Source organism: Pogona vitticeps, chromosome 2, assembly GCF_051106095.1.
Source record: "Pogona vitticeps strain Pit_001003342236 chromosome 2, PviZW2.1, whole genome shotgun sequence".
Classification (NCBI taxonomy): domain Eukaryota; kingdom Metazoa; phylum Chordata; class Lepidosauria; order Squamata; family Agamidae; genus Pogona; species Pogona vitticeps.
Genome location: NC_135784.1, coordinates 126,401,625 through 126,422,000, shown reverse-complemented (window position 1 = coordinate 126,422,000; position 20,376 = coordinate 126,401,625). Strand labels below are relative to the sequence as shown.

The 20,376-nt window shown below is 42.5% G+C and overlaps 2 protein-coding genes across 10 annotated transcripts in view; one reads left to right on the top strand and one right to left on the bottom strand.

The window, feature by feature from the left end:
- Positions 1–9,258, top strand: part of MYH10 (myosin heavy chain 10) — a 110,543-nt gene extending 101,285 nt beyond the window's left edge. For all 4 annotated transcript variants that reach the window (XM_020796352.3, XM_020796351.3, XM_020796349.3 and 1 more), the window contains 7 exons: positions 179–307; positions 715–803; positions 947–1,070; positions 1,160–1,368; positions 6,475–6,583; positions 7,227–7,399; positions 7,708–9,258. In XM_020796352.3, the coding sequence (XP_020652011.1) occupies positions 179–307; positions 715–803; positions 947–1,070; positions 1,160–1,368; positions 6,475–6,583; positions 7,227–7,399; positions 7,708–7,852 (978 nt within the window). In that variant the 3' untranslated portion in view covers positions 7,853–9,258. The remainder of the gene's footprint in view (positions 1–178; positions 308–714; positions 804–946; positions 1,071–1,159; positions 1,369–6,474; positions 6,584–7,226; positions 7,400–7,707) is intronic.
- A 9,763-nt stretch (positions 9,259–19,021) lies between these two features.
- Positions 19,022–20,376, bottom strand: part of NDEL1 (nudE neurodevelopment protein 1 like 1) — a 37,345-nt gene continuing 35,990 nt past the window's right edge. For all 6 annotated transcript variants that reach the window (XR_013541975.1, XM_020796300.3, XM_078385903.1 and 3 more), the window contains one exon: positions 19,022–20,246. Coding sequence is in view for 3 of the 6 variants with exons in the window: in XM_078385903.1 (XP_078242029.1) it covers positions 20,156–20,246 (91 nt within the window). In the remaining 3 variants the exon portion in view is untranslated. The remainder of the gene's footprint in view (positions 20,247–20,376) is intronic.

The window sequence follows — 20,376 nt, the reverse complement described above, 5'->3', positions numbered from 1 at the left end:
CCTAATAGCTTTGTGTTATCTTCAGACAGACGGAAAGAAGAGAATTGGTTCCCACTTCTTACTGTTGTAGGATATGGGAATAGCATTTCATGAAAGCAGATTCCAGAATTTGTGGAATGTACTATGGCTGATGTCAGGTTTGTTTTTTAAATGTATCTCTATTATCTTTAAATTATAGGCTCAGATGAAAGATTATCAGCGTGAACTAGAAGAGGCCCGGGCATCTAGAGATGAAATTTTTGCTCAGTCAAAAGAAAATGAAAAGAAGCTCAAAAGTTTAGAAGCAGAAATTCTTCAACTGCAAGAGGTATGGTGTAATGAACCTCATGGATGTTCATACTAATACCAATTTAATGTGATATACTTAAATTTAAAGTCAGAACTTTGGAGGTAAGAACATTTTAATCTTCAACTATTGAAAACGTTAGTTAAAGAAGTAGTTATTTTAATTGGAACACTCTTCAAGGAATTGATACAATCAAGTGTGAACAACAAATCCCTTCCCCAACCCCTCTCCCATTGTGGAAGAAAAGGATAGTTTGGTCCAGGAGATGGAAGTGCACTCAGGAAGGGGAGCAGTGAATATACCCTGGGAAGAATTAGTTCATGTAGTAATGGAGTAATCACTGAGAATGATGGGGTAGCTTTTTATCAAATGTTTGAAAATGTTCTTGCTTGCCCAGACCAGTGAGATGCTAATAAATATATTTTCAGGAGCTTGCTGCCTCTGAAAGAGCAAGACGTCACGCAGAACAGGAGCGGGATGAGCTGGCTGATGAAATTGCCAACAGTGCCTCTGGAAAGTAAGTTGCATGAGATGGTCTTTAGAGCAGCCATTGTGCAGTGTAAGAATTCTGTGTCTCCAGATGTTGTGGGGCTTGTCCCTGTTCATCAGAAGTTCTTGGCTTGAATTTGTAGTGATCTTCAGTGACATCTTTTTCTGTAGATCTGCCTTGCTTGACGAGAAACGCCGCCTGGAAGCCCGCATTGCACAGCTGGAGGAGGAACTTGAGGAAGAGCAGAGCAACATGGAGCTCCTCAATGACCGTTTTCGCAAAACCACTTTGCAGGTAACCCATTGGGCATGCTCTGAACTTTTGTTTACACAACTAAGTAAATAGAGGTTATCTTCTAAATAATTGTTTTTTCCTTCTTATAGGTTGACACGCTGAACTCTGAGCTGGCTGCAGAGCGAAGTGCTGCCCAGAAGAGTGAGAATGCACGCCAGCAGCTAGAGCGGCACAACAAAGAGTTGAAAGCCAAGCTGCAAGAACTGGAAGGTTCAGTAAAATCCAAGTTCAAGGCAACTATTTCGGCACTGGAGGCCAAGATTGGACAGCTGGAAGAACAGCTGGAACAGGAGGCAAAGTAAGCAAGTCTCACAGAAAACAGTGCTTTCAGGAGGGGGAATTGTGATTCAGTTCTGGAATAGTAGCTTTCTAATTTGTGGAAATGATAATAGATTTTCTTTTCTGGCAGCTATTAATAAAGCTAAATAGACATTCAGTAAGGGCCTGTGAACACAAGAAGTTAAGATCCAATGTAGAGGTTAGCATGATCTTGAGGTAATTGCCATTTCTTTTCTGTTGTTCAAGACATTCTGGGTAGATGTAGTTTCTTCTTATGTGTTCAAGAGACAGGGGAATCTTACAATTAGAATTTTTAATACTGTTTATATTCCTAGGTTCATCAGTTTACATTTAAAGTTATGTTAGAATACTTCACCCCTTTACCTTAGCATTGACCCCTTCACTATTTGCATGAAGGCAAAACTCCAAGGTTCTTTCCTAGGTTTCCAGCAAAAATGAAGAGAAGTGGCAGATCTGGTGACAGTAGTCTATTCCCAGGCCTTTCTGCCAACTGTCTAGCAGAGCTCTTGCATAAGATCTGAAGCATAATGTTTGTTTGTTTGTTATATTCTGTCCTTCCTTTTTGCTTAAAAAGGAACCAAAGCTGCTTACACTGTTAAAAGACAGTGTTTAAAAGCTAAAAGCAGTATTATACAAATGTTAAGAAAGAACCAAACAAACATCACATTAAAAGTGGTAGATAAAATCAGCACCAAAAACACATATAAAGCAACATGGCACAACACTTCATTTAAAAATCCCTCTCAGACAACTAATCACTAGGAAAAGCCCTTATTTTTCAGCCTTGTTATTTTGTTTTGGCCAAGATGTCCCTATTCGCAGAGTTAATATATTTAACTTCAGCGCAACCATTATTCCTCTTCAGCAGAAGGTATAGCTGCATGAAAACTGTACAACAGAGCTTCTTAAAGCCTTGAGAAAAGAAGACTAAGGGGAGATATGTTGTTGTTGTTGTTTGATCATTAAGTCGTGTCCGACTCTTCATGACCCCATGGACCAGAGCACGCCAAGCCCTTCTGTCTTCATTCCAGGTTCCTGTGCAGTATTTTTCTTTGCAGCATCGGACGTTCCTTTCACTTCCAGGCGCGTCCACAGCTGAGCGTCCTTTCGGCTTTGGCCCAACCACTTCATTAGCTCTGGAGCTACTTGTACTTGTCCTCCACTCTTCCTTAGTAGCATGTTGGACGCCTTCCGACCTGAGGGGCCCATCTTCCAGCATCATATCTTTTAGCCTTTTGTTTCTGATCATGGGGCATTCTTGGCAAAGATACTGGAGTGGCATTGCCATTTCCTACTCAAGGTGGATTGCGTTTAGTCAGAACTCTCCACTATGTCCTGTCCGTCTTGGGTGTCCCTGCACGGATTAGCCCATAGCTTCCCTGAGTTACTCAAGCCCCTTCGCCACGACAAGGCAGCAATCCGTGAAGGGTTTTGTTTTTTTTTGTAATAATGACACCTAAATATTAACCTTTTGTACCTCCTCAAAACCAGTTTTCATTATCAATTTGTCCACATCCTCTCTATTTACATTTTAGTCAGAAATTTAGTTTTTTTGGTAGTTTATTTTAAGTCCTGCAACAGCTCCAAACTCTTATATTGTTCCCAATAGTTCTTCCATACTGTCCAGGGGATTTTCTAATATCAGTGCTTAAGTTATCAGTATATGCTTGTAACTTATATTCTTCTTCCCTGATTCTGAGGCCTCTAATTCCATTATTTCCTCTTATTTGTCTATTCAGAATTTCTAAGGTTAGAATAAATAGCAACAGAGAGGGTAGCCCTGCCTCATGCCTTGTTCGATTTGCATATCTTCAGTTATTTGACAATTGACTTTGATCTTAGCCTTCTGTTTTGTGTATATTGCTTTAATTGCTTGTAGAAAATTTCCTCCTACCCCCATCTTCTTTAATTGCAGTAGCATAAACTAGCAGTTCACATTATCAAATGCTTTTTCCCCATCTAGGAAGGTCAGCATGATTTGTTTTTCTGGATGTGTTTCACAATATTCCAAAATGTCTATTATTGATCTTATATTTGATGTAAGTTCCCATTTGGGAATGAAGTTTGTTTGATCCCTATGTATCATTTCAGTAAGTACAGTGGTGCCTCACACAACGATGTTAATTGGTTCCAAAAAAATCAACGTTGTGTGAAACATCGTTCTGTGAAACACCATTTCTCATAGGAATGCATTGAAAACCAGTTAATCCGTTCCAATTGGAACGGATTGCCATCGTTCAGTAAAAATCCCCATAGGAAACATCGTTGAGTGAAACAATGTTTCCTATATTGGAATGTATTGAAGCCGACTCAATACATTTCAATGCCTTTGCGAAGTCCTTTTTCGCTCCTGTAAAAGTGTCTTACAATGTTTGGACGCTGTTTTAAATGATTGCAATGGTTAGTCCACCTCCTGAAACCTATGCAAACTGATTTTGGTGTTGTTCTGACACTTCGTTAATTTATGATGATTTTTTGTTTTTTCTCCATAGGAAACCGTTGGATGGTCTGTCTAATGGTTTCCAATGGAAAAAACAAAAAATCATCATAAATTAACGAAGTGTCAGAACAACACCAAAATCAGTTTGCATAGGTTTCAGGAGGTGGACTAACCATTGCAATCATTTAAAACAGCTTCCAAACATTGTAAGACACTTTTACAGGAGCGAAAAGGGAGGTCGGGAAGAACTTTAAAAGGCAAACGGAGATCAAAGAGCCCTTTCCCGACCTCCCTTTTCGCTCCTGTAAAAGTGTCTTACAATGTTTGGAAGCTGTTTTAAATGATTGCAATGGTTAGTCCACCTCCTGAAACCTATGCAAACTGATTTTGGTGTTGTTCTGACACTTCGTTAATTTATGATGATTTTTTGTTTTTTCCATTGGAAACCATTAGACAGACCATCCAATGGTTTCCTATGGAGAAAAAACAAAAAATCATCATAAATTAACGAAGTGTCAGAACAACACCAAAATCAGTTTGCATAGGTTTCAGGAGGTGGACTAACCATTGCAATCATTTAAAACAGCGTCCAAACATTGTAAGACACTTTTACAGGAGCGAAAAGGGAGATCGTTGTGTGAAAATCCCCCATAGGAAACATCGCTGTGTGAGGCAGCAAATTTAACAGAAAAAGGCATCGTTGTGTGAATTCATCGTTGTGTGAGGCACTCGTTGTGCGAGGCACCACTGTACCTTCTTTAATCTAGTTGCTCAGATGGTCAGATATATCTTATAATCAACATTCAGAAGAGAGATCGGTCTGTAGTTCTTAATCTGTGTCCTTTCCATCCCTGCTTTATGTATTGGGGAGATGTGCGCTACTTTCCAGTTTCTTAAGACCCAACAAAGCCTCCTTTGAAGCTGCTAAAACCGATGGTGTCAATAGTACTGTCCCTCAAGGTGGTTTTCTAGTGACAATACCAATAGTTCAGAACGTAAAAAAGACCAGCTCTTGTACTGTCAAAGACCCAGCTATATATTTTCCATTAGAACATTATGATCTTTAGACCACACTCTTCATTGAGGTTTAACTCATTAATGCCATTGATTTCAGAAACTCATTTTTCCTTTCTTCTGTTCCAAATTCTCAAAGCTTCCAAACCCATCTAGCACAGATTAAATATGTCTAGCCCTCTCTAATTATGCACTCAGTACAAAACCATAATCAGACAATCAGATAGCCTTTCTGTCTGCCTTCACCCTGCTTTCACTGGGAAAAGGGTTTCTACTTTTGCCATTGCTCAGTGGGTCAAGGCTTGCACTGCTATAGTATAAGGGTTGTTTTAAACAATAAACATCATTTTACAGCATGTTGCAAAATGTCTCTGTACTGTAGCATAGGTTTTCCTAACCTAATAGTTTTTTGGACTGGAACCTCTCCATCACCTCCACTGAATTTGCCCAACGGCGAGGAATCCTGGTAATTAAAGGCCAAAACATTTGGAGAGCAACTGTGTTGGGGAAGACAGCTGTCACATAGGGAGGGCAGCGTATGTCTGGTCCCCTCATCGTTATAATATATTCCACCTGAGCAGTGGCTCGTTCAGTGAAGTGTCAAAAAAGGTTCTGTTTCGTACCTGAGCAAGCAAAGCTGAAGAACATTGCAGGCTAGACAGTTACACCTCTGTAGAAGCATTTCATGGAAGGAGAGTGTTTCAGAACTCATGTCAGGAAACATGCACTCATGTTACCCAGGCCATAATTTTGCTTTTTCACATTTCAAGCTGAATGCCTCTGAAAAGAAACATGGGTACTTACCTCAGAAATGTCCTTTACTCAGAGGTGAGGGGGAAGCTTCCAGCATGCCAAATGGTTCTGGTGGGAATTAAAGTCCAAAGCATCTGGTAGTTTAGTGGCCCCCTTCCCCTCTTTTAGTTTGGCATCTACAGTCTCTTTGTGGACTGCACATGCCTACCTGTATCACAGTCCATAAACACCAAATAGCCGAGGAACTTCCCTGCTGTTGTTCTTACCTGTTTTTCTGGGTAACTGGTCTTCTGTCTTAAGAATGTTCATGGTTCAAAACTGGGGAGAGAAAAGTGGGTGGGTGTGCAAACATATTAGAAGATTCTCTGCTTCTTCAGCAAGTATGAAGAGGTAAAGCCAAACCTGTGTACTTCACATCAATCAGAATAAAGTGCAAGGTTTCATTCCTGAGTGCAGGTGTTAATTTTTGACAGCATGGTTTACTGTTCTGGCACTGATTTGTGTGTAACTTGATCCTATAGATTCCCAAAGACACTGGATTCTCCTAGTAATTTTTCTTTGCTCTTGGCTAGAAATTATTTTTGATGTTGTGTCCTACCAGACCAGAGTATCAAGTACTTTACCAGGGCTGATATCCTATATGCACTCCAGCTTCAATAGACATACATGTGGATTCAGGCTGCGCGAATGCATACAGCAGGGTGTGAGATCATGTGGCCCTCTAGATGTTGTTTCACAACAGCTTACATCAGCTATAGCAGGAAGAGTTAGCGATAGAACATCATTTGGAATTCTAGTGAAAAGATCTGGAAGCTCACATATTTCCCACCCCTGCTACAGAATCTGGCCTCTTTCTGATGTTGGGGTGAGTGAGTTGTCTCTGTTGAATTTCCTTAGAGAGAGAGCAGCAGCCAATAAGCTGGTACGCCGCACAGAGAAGAAGCTCAAGGAAGTATTCATGCAGGTGGAAGATGAACGCCGACATGCAGACCAATACAAGGAACAGGTGAGGAACTAGCTGCTCTGTTTCCCTAATTCATTGATAAACTTGCATGTGATTTACATACCCAGCTAGTAAATGCAGTAATTGCTAGTGCACATCATTGCCCTGTGGTTCTTGAAGCAGTCTGCCACAAGTATCAGTTATGGGAATGCTGTGCAGCTGTTCTGTTGCTGCGATTTACATTCAGTTATACCTAGAGCCATAGAAGCCTGTGTAAACTAATGACTGTCAGTATTGCTGTTAATTGTACTTGACTATGTCTACATCACTTGCAAATGACAAGCATTCTGAATGGTGAGCATTTCTGCAGCATGCGACGTCTCCTACCCATTGGCTTGAAGCAGGGCTATCTCTTTGTTTTCCTGAGAAGTGTCCCACACAGGTTTTGTTCTGTCTTCACTGAGATGAGATGCCCAGGCAGCCTAGTTCGTCAGTACTAGTTGTCTCATGAAGGTAGACAAATCCTTGAAAACAGCTTGGCATGCATGCCTTGGTAGATATAGCTTGAATGTCCCATGTCTTGAGGAAGAGACACGCCCCTGCATTGCTTAGATTGGGGCAGAAGGCTGACCAAAGCTCTAAGCTTGCCTGGTATGTCTTAATGATGCTTTCTTATTGAGGCCTTGTTTCTGGTGGTGTTCCTTAGATGGAGAAGGCCAATGCTAGAATGAAACAGCTGAAACGCCAACTGGAAGAGGCAGAGGAGGAAGCCACACGTGCTAATGCCTCACGCCGTAAGCTCCAGCGTGAACTGGATGATGCCACTGAAGCCAATGAGGGCCTTAGCAGGGAGGTCAGCACTCTGAAAAACAGGTTAAGGTGAGTCAGAAGAGAGGAGAGTGTGGGCAAGTGCCTTGAGGACAGCCAAATCAAGAGTAGGAGCCTAGTGGGATTTATTGGATCCATATGTTCTAGTTACTCCTCTCTCTCTCTTCCCTGGTCCCTGACAGTTTGCCCTAATGTGCTTCAGAAATTGAGGGGAGGAACCAAACAGAAACATTGTGGCAGCTGGGTCAGGAGTTTTACTTCATGTTGTTGTTGCTGCACAAGAGTGGGTTACTGAATGAAACTTGACGCTGCATAAAGGACGAAGTACTCCAGGAGTCACTTCTTTCATGCTTTTACAGGAGGGGCGGGCCAATCACCTTCTCATCCAGCCGATCTGGAAGGCGCCAACTGCACATTGAAGGAGCTTCCCTGGAGCTTTCAGATGACGACGCAGAGAGTAAAGGCAGTGATATCGCCGAGCCTCAGGTTGTGCAGACAGAGTAGAGAGTGCTCCATCATGTTGTATAGCTGGCCTTTCCTTATATGCATTTGGAAGGGAGGATGATAACCTTATTGGCCACCAAATTGCCTTGTGGCTGCAGACTTGCCTTTGGCAAAATGGGCACAGTACTAAGTCATACGTTGCAGGTCAGCTTCAGAATATTGCTGACTGGCTTTGCCATGTTGTACCCGGTATGGGAAATAGGTACCACTGCTTCTTACATATATTAAAATGTCTCTGTTCAGTGCTTTTTGTTTTGAGGTATCCATTGTAAATCAACTTTCTAAGACCCTGGGTGACAGGAGGGTGCTTCTTCCCCCCCCCTTCTAATATGCTGTGCCGGACAGACGTTCCTGGCAGCTGGCTCTGACTTTTTTCTATGCATGCTTACTTGTACAGCCATGGCACTCCATTTCTTTTTTCGCCTTGTTCCTGCTCCTTTGCAGGGCCTGGCTGCTCCCTTTTCCTATCATTCTGTGACCGACTTTAAATCAGCTCACTGACTGTGAAAATGCCCTGGGGGCTTCTGGGGTAAAACCTGTGGATTAGAGGAGCAAAACTACTAGTATCATACCAGCCAATTTTTGATGATACTTATTGAACCCTTCGCATCCTATCCCACCCTCAGACAATCCTCTGTTCTTCTGCTCCTTGACTTGGTGATTACTAAGTCCTGACAGAGAGGCCAATTAGGTTTCTAACTACTTTCTACCTGCTCACAATGCTCAGTGGAAACTGGATAGCCTCAGCATGGAAATTAGATTACCCTCTCCTCTTGCACCAGCATTGACTTTTTTTCTTTCTGAATTACTGGGGACGGGAGTGTTAACATTCGAGAGCTGAAACTCTTGCCTGCTATCTTGGTGTCCATCTGTGTATCTGTCAGAGGGTAGCACGTTCATACTGCCTGTAAAATGAACACACCAATGGAGTTACCCTCTCCCTCTTTTCAGCTTCATTTGGACAGTGTTAATTGCATCTAGCTAGTATCTTGTTTTCGTAGCTAGGAACTGACATTTACAGAAAGTGCCTTAGACACTACAGTACTAAGACAATGTTACATATATTTGCCTATAACAATGATTTAATGTAATAATTTTTGTTTTTCATATCATGTTACACCTCTTCTAGTCCAAGTGGTATTATTGGTATTCAGTGATAAGGATGAATCAGTGTTAAGTATGAAATCTTGATCTCTTGCAACATGCTTGAAAAAGTATTTTTTCCCCTTTGGTTAAAAGCTTTAACATATGTTACAAAGCTTTTGTTTTTGTGCATTTGGGTATTTCTTAATCATAACTGGCTGTTGACCACCAGGCATCAGACTGCAAATACCTTTTTTCCTTGTACCCGTATTTCTAGACAATGATTTTTGTAAGACAATAAATTTATTCATTCTAGAGACTCATTCATGCTTACACTGCTTACTTGGAAAGAGATGTGCTCTCTCCTTCTTATGTTCAAGTATAAATTACCAATGAAATATCCAAGTTTGTGCTTGGTGAGCTCATGGGTTCACACTCCCTCTATACACAGAGTGAGTGTGAACCTAACTTTATGTTGAGTTACTCAACATAAAGTTCCAGTGGAGTCTTATTTTTACGTGAAAGGCTTTTAGGGACTATTTGAATCATTTTACTGGCTAGTATATTTATTGCCATTTAATCAAAACAGAGGGACTGAGCTGCTGAGAATGTATTTGTGATTTGGAAAATAGAAGTAACACATAAAGGACTCCGTTCATCTTGGGAAAAGAAAGGTTACTTACCTGTAACCATGGTTCTTCGAGTGGACCTCTGTGAATTCACACATATGGGTTTAGTCTGCGCCTGCGCTGACATTCTCGGAGCATTCCAGAGCTAAAAGTAACAATTTTATGGTATGATCCCCCATGAGGCACAAGCTCCTCCCACCCAAGATTCCCCTCAGTTCCTGCAATTTGTCCGCCGGGCACGAGAGTTATACAACAATAAGATACCCATGACGGACAGAGGGGAGGATGGGCGGGTAGTGTGAATTCACAGAGGTCCACTCGAAGAACCATGGTTACAGGTAAGTAACCTTTCTTTCTTCTTCGTGGCCTCTGTGAATACACACAGATGGGTGACTGGCAAGCTTACTTATTGGCAGGTGGGACGTCACGGTAGGAAGGATGTCAACACATTTCTGCCAAATCCAGTGTTACTGCGTGTACCTACATGTAGCCAGTAGTGCCCCACAAAGGTAGATGGCATGGATCATATTGCTGCACGGTAATGTCAACAATCTCGATTCTACTCTGGATGCAGCCAAGGTAGACAGCACTCCATGGAGCGAGGCTAAAGCTGATTAGACGGTGACTCGTCTGACCACTGGCAAGCCATAGATACAGTGTGGACCATCGATCTAGAGATGGATAGGTTGAAACTGGACTTTCGAAATGAAAAGAATGAAAGCATAAAAAGCCTGTCATCTGTTTAGAAGCTCTGGCAGTGTCCAGACAAAATGCTGGTGAGCGTCTTACATAATTATTGTGGAGCATGTGCTCTAGAGGAGATGATGGTGATCTGAAGAATGATGGTAAGATGAAGCACAGATAAACATGAAAACTAGTCGAATAGGTCAGAAATGAGACATTAAGGTAGGAAGTCACGTTATCAGGAAATTGAATAAAAGGTGGATCGAATCACAATCCAGCTATTTCCCATGTTCCCTTGGCAGATATGACAGCCACTAGGAAGGCTGTTCAAAGTAAGTAATTTCGCATTTGAAGAGAAAATGGGTTCGAATGGCGGGCACATGAGTGAATTTAGAATGATCTATAGACCATTGAGGAACAATGTGTTTACATGGAGGACAGGTGGTACTGAGTCCTGTGAAAAGATGTTTGACCCTAGAATGAGACAAAAGTCCTACGTACCAGAATCATCTGGTTAATGGGCAGCAGTAGCAGATATATAACATGTTAAAGCATAAATAGAAAGCCAAGTAGGCAACAGTTTCAAAGAAAGTTGGTAAGGTAGTTCTTTGTTTCATTATATTTAATAAAGATTTCATTTATTTACAAATCGACATCGAGTTTATGGTTTTCGAGCTTGATCGAGCACTGATGCCAAAGTGGGAGTATTTTCCAGGTTGGCAAGTTCATGGCCAATAGATGCGGATGGTAGATCATCCTTCCCTCCAAAGATAGGAGGTAAGTCACCAGAGGGAACTCACATGTGCCTGTCTATATCAATCTGAGACAGGCGAACTAGGACTACCTTGGTCATCAAAGATATTTGGATCATGTTTGATTAGGAATTATGGTGATGGAAAATCCGTAGAATAAAAGGTATCGGAGGGAAGAGTTATGGCAGATTCCCTGTCCACTGCCATATGAAAATGTCCCCGACAGTGTTTCCATCCGCACCTGCACAGGAGCAATAAAACCTGTAGTCGGCATACGGACCCCAGTGAATACATCGAAGGTCGGTACTTCCCAACGGTGACAGAACCGAACTTGCAGTTACTTGGATTAAGGATCCTCTACTTGGTCAAACAGCAAAAGATACCACTATTGGAGTGGTTCAAGGCTGAGTCTGTATTGCTTTAGCACTGAAGCCGTGGAGGTCATAAATCTGGGGAGATGTTTGCTAGTTCTTTTTTTTTTTTTTTAAAGAAAAATATATGCCATAGTACCAGTACAGGTAGATGTCCATATTTTGCAGGGGAAGGTTATTATCAAACTGATGCCCTGTACCATCTGAAAGACCTTGCAGATGTTGAAAAATCAAATGGTAGTGAAACCTTAGGAATTACTGATTAGATAATAGTGTTGAGGGTGGAATATGAAACCTACGGTAGAATACACATGAAAAGATTTCTGAGACCAAGGACGGGACAGATGCCTCTGTCCTTTCTATGTATATAATAGCATAGAAGTAGAAGCCATTGCATAAGCCAGATGTAGGAACTTGGAATATGGCATGTTTGTTCAGGAGGCAGAGGTCTCTTCCTGGAGGATATAGACAAAAGAGTAAGTCTAACGTTACTCAAAGAGGAACAAAGACAATTATATAATGTAACCTTGAGAGATGTGGTAACATTTTTTATGAACCGAAATGTCTGGGAGGCTGAAACTCCAGATATAGTTGAATGGACTATGGGTAGAACCGAAAGAAGGACGAAAGGGCTGTTGGCCCGTATATAATTTAGCTGTTTTCCTATTCTGTGTAAAAAAAAATTCTAGTGTCACCAGTCTAAGACTGAAGAGACTGGTACCATGTAATGGAAGACATTCAATTCTGTCCTTTGCCTTCTTGATGAGCCAGTGGATCCTGACTAGGCGAGCCTTCTATAGATACTAAGGATGCGACAGCAACTGAAGCTCTTTGCGTGTCTAGCAGCAATCCTGTGTTGCTTTGCTAGAGTCATGGTCTCAGAGTGAGAATTTCTAAGCTGTTTTAATGGATTCCAAGTGAGGTAGAATCTTAGACCATAATTGCTCTAGGTAGGCGCCTATCGTGATTGATAGTTGGCCACATGGAGCAGAAGTGATTGAAGTGTAAGTGCTCAGCTAAGTGATGGCCGGGTCTGGAAAAGGCGGTTCCTACATTCCCAATCGACGGGATGCGGTGAACCGAGAAGTGACCTGTGCAAATGAAAAGAACCACACTGAAGGTGACAGAGGATGATAATGGATCACATCATATTGGATGGAGATTCGTTCAAGGAGTGAGATCCGAGCTTATGCCCAGAATTGGCAGATAGTCAATTCGAAGCCGGGACAGGTCGTGCTCGATCATAATGGGCCTCGACATGAGATGGATTGGAATTTGGAAAGCATCTTTTCCTGCCGAAGTGTAGATATGGTAGAGAAAAAACAAGAACAAAAATCTTCTCCATGTTGAGGTCGATCCTAATGGATTCAACATAAATCGAAGATCGTGGCAAAGCTGGTAGCTATAATAGAAATGAGTCAAACAGATTGATTAGTCAACAACAGAGAAGTAAAAAGACCGCTCAGTTTTGCAGTCCTACCTGCAGTTCTGCCGGTCAAGGCACTGCCTCCCACATGTCTAGGGGCGGCGGCTGGTAACTTTGGGGTTGAGGCTTTTAATGTTCCCAGAATGCTGTAGGTGGATGGGAACATCTTCAGGCTCTTGCAGATGTTACAGCGCAATGACTGTGTCGCCTTCTAGAGCCTGAGCAGGTTATAAAGAATAACAACTTTTTTTCTGGCTAAAAAGCCATACACCAACAAATGGCAGGTCCTAACCTGTCAGTTGCTTAGACACTGGTTTTCAGGCATATTGAGCAGCAGTGCACTCGTGATGCACCTGCAACAGTGCCTCCTAGTGATGTGGGAAGCCTGAATTGTAAGGGTGCACAGGAGCTACCCACAGGGTTGGCACCACCAAACTCCATAAGTGGTGATGATAATCCCCCATGGCAGAGGAGTAAATGGCTAAATGGCACCCCAAAACAAGTAACAACGCCAATTAAAGAACTCCTCATCTGTTAACAGTAAAAGAGTGCGACCATCTGCGACAACCAAGAGGGGTATAGGAAGATTGGTTGGAAACTCTTCCACCCCCCCGTGACTTATGTAAGTCCCAATCCTGGATAAGGAAAACCCTCCTGATGAACAGGGGAGAAGACTGACCTAGCACAAGCCTGACCAAGCACAGGCTCAACAGTCATAGAACGGAGAAGGCCGAATGGATTAACAGCAGGTTCGGTCAAAGCTGCGAACATTGTGCTACCGAGTTCGAGGGAGCACTACACCTGTGAAGCCTATGTGGAGGCATAAAGCACTCCATATCCCATGGGTCAGAACGATGCCAGGTAGAGCGGGATGGTGATGGTGGCCAAGAGCTTATAGCTCCTATCCCAAACAAAAGGGACTGGTCCTACGCAACCTTGTCAGCGTGACAGGACCTACCTGAGGAAAATTCTCCAGACTTACCTGACAGCGGCAGGGTTCTTGGGTGGACCCTTGTGAGTCCTTTCCCTATGAGCCTATGCGGGCACCGGCAGCTGAGACAGGGCCGCAGGCTACTTTGTGAGCCAGCCCATTGATAAAGAGGGCTGTTTTGTGCCAAATTAACAGCCACCTGCAGGTGCTACCCCAGGCAGGAATATCACCGACTAGCAGGGCTAGTGGTGGGCGTTGCTGCAGCTCCCCCCTTTCAGAGGCAAACTAGGGCTGTCAAATGCTGCCAGAAAGCTTTCGCCTTGGCACCTGGTTTTGGAAATAGCAGCCACGTGAACAAGGCCTCTGATAAATCAGGCCCAATACACCAAACACCCAAGGGCGTTACCCCAGACAGGCAAAGCAGTGACATGCAGGGCTAGCCGCAGGAGCTGAAGGGGCCCATTGTATCCCCAAAGGGAAAACCCAAGCCTTACCATATGTTGCTGGCACATCTACAACCTCGGTGTGCAGCTCCCTCCAGAAGTCACAGCTACATGAGCAGGCGCACGAAGGAGGGTTGGTGTGCGGCACTCACACACAGAGGCGCTTCCCATGTCAGGAGGAATCACTGACAGTCAGGGAAGGTGACCGGGGCAACAGAAGGCCCTTCTTCTCCTAGGGACAGGGCGACAGAGCCCTAACTCCTGCAGGGTCCCTTGAAACAATCATCCATCAATGATTCACCAGTCTCTCTCATGGTTGCTCATAGAGAGGGTGTGGTGAGACATGCCTCCTTTTCACTCTCTTCTCCTCATGAGATAGAGAGACTTAAGCTCCAACTCTGGAACGTTAAATGCCCGCCCTCATGTAGGGCTAAAAGGGCCACGGCCGGACTGGACAGTAGCACAGTCACTAAATGGCCAGTTGGAGCAGAGAGGCTATCAGGAGATCCCGGAGTCTGTGCAGGTAGAGCTGGCACGTCATCTCCTCAGAGGCAAATTCGCTAGCCTCCGTTGAGGGTTCCTCTGTTGATGTAGACTTAGATTTTAAGGACTCCTTGGCATTGTCGGGTCCCCTACTGCGGCCTGCACCTATCTGGGTAAGATGTAGCTTACTTAGGCAGGAAATCATTAATGTGCCTGAGAGTCAAAATGAGTAGGCCGAAAAAGGCAGGAAAGGAGAAAGAAGTAAACAGTTGAAGTGTGTGTGGGGGGAGGGGGTAAGCCAAGTAGCTGGCAAGCAAAAAAGAAAACAACTCACGGGGGATCATAGATTAGATAATTGAGAAGGGAAAGAATCCAATTTAGAGGGAATTGATCAATAAGCTAAGGGGAAAAACCCCTGTGGAAATAGCTCTATGCTCTGTAGAACTTTACAGCACGGTGGAAAAAAGGAACTGAGGGGAATCTTGGGTGGGAGGAGCTTGTGCCTCATGGGGAATCATACCATAAAATTGTTACTTTTAGCTCTGGAATGCTCCGAGAATGTCAGCGCAGGCGCAGACTAAACCCATTTGTGTGTATTCACAGAGGCCACGAAGAAGAATGAAACACGTTTTCATGTCATACTCTGTCAATCACAAGGTGTACGTATTAGTGGTGTAGCCAGGAAGATAAGGGGATGGTATTCTTCACTAAAGAATACTTAATGAACAATATGTTTAAAAACTTTTGAAACTTCTTATTGTGGGGTTACTCCAGGTATATAGCCTATGAAGCTAAATAGGCCTCTAGATTGAGTCAGTACATGGTTAAAACATCCCCCCCCCCGTTTCTTCTCTATGCCATTATTAGACAGGACAGCCAATTTTAAAAATTCCTAGAACTGTTGATGAGTTATAGGAAAACCCAAATTTGCATAATGTCCATTATTCCAAACAAAGACTTGTTCAGTCTTACATGTAAATCAGGAGAAGCAAAGTTACCCCTCCTTACTAATAATATCAACCCATTTCGTTGTTCAGATCCAAACTGGGCCTGAAACCATCAGGAAGACAAAGCGAGGAACATGGCTAGGATTAAGTGAACTTGAACATGAGGTTTAAGTATGCATTGAAGTGCGGTCAGATTTCTTTACTACACTATCTTACTAAGGTTAAAAATGTAAGAGAATGTATGGTAAACACATGGGAGGGTAATCAACAATTATGTTTTCACTTGCATCTGTTCTTAATTAGAAAACTACAATTCACAGCGGAGGCTGCAGTAGTTTACATTTTATGGTAGTTAGTCTACTGAAGTAAAATCTTTCTTTTTAAATGCTAGTCTCAGGATTACTGAGTCTCTCCTTCCCCAGCATTCTTACTAGAGCCGTGGGTTAGCAAACATTTGTCTGTGCATTTCTCAAACAGGAGTGCAACTATTGACTCATACATCTTTGCCCTATGCCTCTGCCCTAATAGTATGTTTAACTAAGTAACTGATGAGAACGAAGCAAATAGCTTATGAAGAAAAAACATCAGTACCAGGCCTGGGCAGTGGGGTTGACATTTTCCATCCTTAGTCATAATTGGTTGTTGACCACCAGGCATCAAGTGACTGATAAAGAAAAAATAATGCTTTAATCATTTGCACCATTTTGTGAGAAAAGGTATCTGGCTGTGTTATAAGTATTTTGAAAGTTTCAGTACATCAGCATATGCTAGGTAAAACCAGTCTATTCAAGTTTCATAGCGTAAGTGCGTTGGAAGAGGTCTATAAAGCTATTACGTCCACTTTCTCAAGACTGCAATGAAATATGGCCCAAACACTTTTTCCTAGATACTATCCATGGAGATAGGTAGGTGTGTGTTTTGCCTTACAGTAAAATAAACCAAAGGTAAAATGGAGTACAGACTCCTTTTGTCTGATCAGCAAGCACGATTTGAGCTTCGGATGCCTGGAATAGCAAATTGTTTACATTAGTATATCTTACAACAAAATGTTCCAGTGTTGAACACTCTTGATCAAGCTGCCAGACATGGCCTCCTGAAGTACATGCATCATTTCATTCTCCTTTGCTCACTTTTGCATCTAACCACCCCACCAGGCACTGCACTCAAAACGTCTTCAGACTGTACAGGTCCCTGCTCTTCAGACTTCTGTTTTTGTAATCTTCAGGTTTCCTTCAAGCCTAGCAGTGCCTTTCTGTTTATGGATTGCACAATTCTGGCAAGCCCTAGCATTTGGAGAATGAACTGCTATGATCATGTAGGGTATTTGCCTAAAATGGTTTAGTGAATGAGGTATACAGAAACATCTCAAGTGAACAGACTTATTTCATATATTCTAATTTATGTAGATCCAATTTGTCTATCAAATACAAATTGGAATGGATTCTGTTTACTTTTGTAGGGTATACTGTGAGTAAACAATAGCTTTGAATTTGTGTGACAGACATACCCCCCCCCCACACACACACCTTGATACGAATAAAACAGAAGTAACTTGCCAGAGGGCCCAGGGTAGTGGCAGTTGAGGGGCAAGTGAGGGCACTAGTTGGTTTGTGAACCTCAAAACTAGCTTGATTGATAGAGCTTAAAGTACAAATGAGATTTTCAAGCTTCCTTGCTTCCAATATCCAGGTACACCATCGGTATGGGATTTAACTGTCTAGACAAACTAACTGAAGCAAAAAAAATGCAGTTTCACTGTACAATCACATCCATTGTGTGCACAACTGTGAAAGAAATATCACTTAGCAAATCATTAAGTAATGCTTTTTACTCTTCCTGGTAGACACAATACATGTGGTATTGTAGATCGTTTTTGGAATGGCATGATCTATGAGGCCTGTCACTCCCTTGTAATACGAAAATTCTTAAATCAGTCTCGAGTAATACAAACTGGGGGAGAGATACTGACCTTTTTTGGTTTTCACTAGGAACAAAACCCAGGCTAAAGAGGTTCTCCTCATGTTTATTTTTACGATAGCCTTTTGAGAGTGTAGATCATCTGTTTCATGTAGATGGTGTAGTTTCCAGAATGTCATTTTCCCATATTACCCTCATTTTTTCCCTTTGCTTTGGTCAAAAAGTACAACTGTAGCCCAAGTATTTTTATTTAGTCACTTCTTATTTATTGGGAAGAGAGGCATATGGTTCAGTCCCTTAAAACTGAGCAGACCTACACAAGGATTTCTCCTGGGGGCATTTTAACAGCAGATGATAGTTTTATCCTAGGAGGAGGCAGAAGTGTTGGCAAGCTGGCTTTATTATTACAGGGCCACTTTCTCTGATCCACCTTCCCAAGGTACTGTTTGAGACTTCCCACATTTGTCATCCTAACTGGAGCACATTTGAAGAAATAGCCAGGCTGTTAGCTTACCCACACCCTTTTATTCCAGACAAGGCAAAAAGTGCTATGGTGAACCAGCTATAGAACTACTCATACAACAAAAAAAGTGAACCACTTAGGATCCACTTCAAAAGTGGCTGCTTTGAATTCAGCTATAATTTATACAAAAGCTACTTAAACCATTTGTAACATTAGAGTACATAATGAACAGATGTAAACATGTGTATTTCCAGATGTTTTTTCCATGGGAAGTGGTTCATTAAAAGTACTGACTCAGCTTGTGTGCCTTTAGCCTTGCTGTCAAAGGCACCAATTTACTTTGCAGGTGGAACAAAAGTAGTGGCTTAGTTACATTTGACGTGTGCCCTTGATGTTCAAGGTATGCAGCTCTCTTCAGATTTCTTATTGAAAATGGGAGAAACAACCTGGTGGTACACTCAGATTCTGTAGATGAACATGGTGGCTGAAGGGCCTTGCAATAAAGTTTTAAATGCTGAAACTCAATTTTGCAAATCATACTACCATAGATGTTTGCCACTTGAAGTGTAAAGTCTTGGGTCTTCCACTCTAAAGCATGATGGTTCAGGTGACCCAAGAACAGGCTGTAGATGCAAATGCTCTTGATTACTCAAATGAAACTTAGTCTTACTAGTGCTCCAACAAGGTTCACATTGGAAACAACTGTCCTGTCACCTGCTACTCTTCCTCTCAATGTGTCAAAAATAGCACAGCTTTCCAAGAACTATTTGACTAGCAGAACAAGTAACCATTTCTGAATTATCCATCAGGAAACAGTGACATCTGGAAGAGAAACTTGCTTTCCTTTCCTTCACAACATGAAGAGCTTGCTCCACTAAGCAAAACCAGATCACTGAAAGGAGTTCCTGCTGTACATTTGCTACATATTCATTCGCCCAATATAGTGTGAACTGTTGAATTCTTTTGTAAGTGGCAGCACCACCAGTGAAAACGTAGGAACTAAAGCACAAAACCATGTGTAAAGCAGAGGCAGAAACATCTTTTCTGCAAAAGCAAATGTGTCCACATTAAAAGATCTTTATTTTTGGACCACCTGTCTTATTAAACCACAGGATGGCAGTCACCACAGAAATCTGATACACAGTCCTAGGGAAAACATGCCTCTGGGATTCTGAATAAATAAAGCTACAAAGCCCAAGTTATGTACAAATATCTTAGGCAAAGATATTATGTTTACAAACTTATTATGTACAGTAAAACAAATGTAAACAGTCAATGCAGCAAAGGACACACTGGAAAAGGGCTAACAAAATTCAAGCTGTGGGTGGAAATAAGCCCCAGCCATGGTCTTTCTTCCCTTCCCCTCTTTTCTTAGTCTTGGGCAGTTTTCACTAAGCAGACAGAGCCCAAACCACAGCTTTATTCAGTTTAAACTGGCCAAACCAGCTACACAGAATTAAACTGAATGGAAAGAAACTGCTAAACTGGGGTGAATCTCCAGTTAGAAACAGACAGCTTTGGTGAACGGACCCAATCGCACAACACAAACTGTTCTTGTGCTCAGTAGAAGAGAGGCAACATCTAGGTATTTTCCATGGCCCAATTCCCAGATCTTTAGCAGGGGTGCTGTGTTACATACCATGACCCCTCAAGCAAGAGTATGGAAGGTTCCTACAAGGTCAACTTGTATCCCCAGTCCAGTGGCTAGCCAGAGCATACTTGGCCCTTCCTTGTACATAAATGGACTCATCTAGAAAAGAAAAAGCACAGGGATCTTGTGTGCTTAATTGGGTGTTTTGGAGAAATGGGAAGAGTGCAAAAATGTAGGGAGTTACCAAGAGGTCATCCAGCATCAAAGCCAATGAGTCCTGGGAAAGTCTCTAGCAATGGTGGAGTGGGGAAGGAAGGTGGTTTGGATAAGTGCAACTTCAGCATCCTGTGAGGCAGACATCAGCGGTGACCACGTTAAAGAACGCCCACGACAGAAATAGAAGAAAATAGACTGTATTGACATAAGGAGTGCTCTGTATGTGCTGGGTTCTTCTCCAGGCAGCATTTGGATGCTGCAGCACCTACTCGTCTCCAGCAAGGGGCACTAACAGGAAGTATCACAAGCAGCTCTTCTTGTTCTTTCGAGAACTAATTTGCAGTCTCATTGTGGCCTTGCAACCCGTTCATACACTTAGAGGGAGCATGCCTGGTGCCGATGATGGTCTGGACCCTCCTAGACCTGGTGGTGGGCCTTGGTCAAAGCCGTTGACTGCCCTATAGGGAAAAAAAATCCGAATAGTTAACAAGCGAAAGTAGCACTGACAAGCCAAACTGCACCTGGCAGTGGCAGAAAGGCATATAATATACAAGTGGTGCCTCGCAAGATTATTTTAATTCGTTCCAT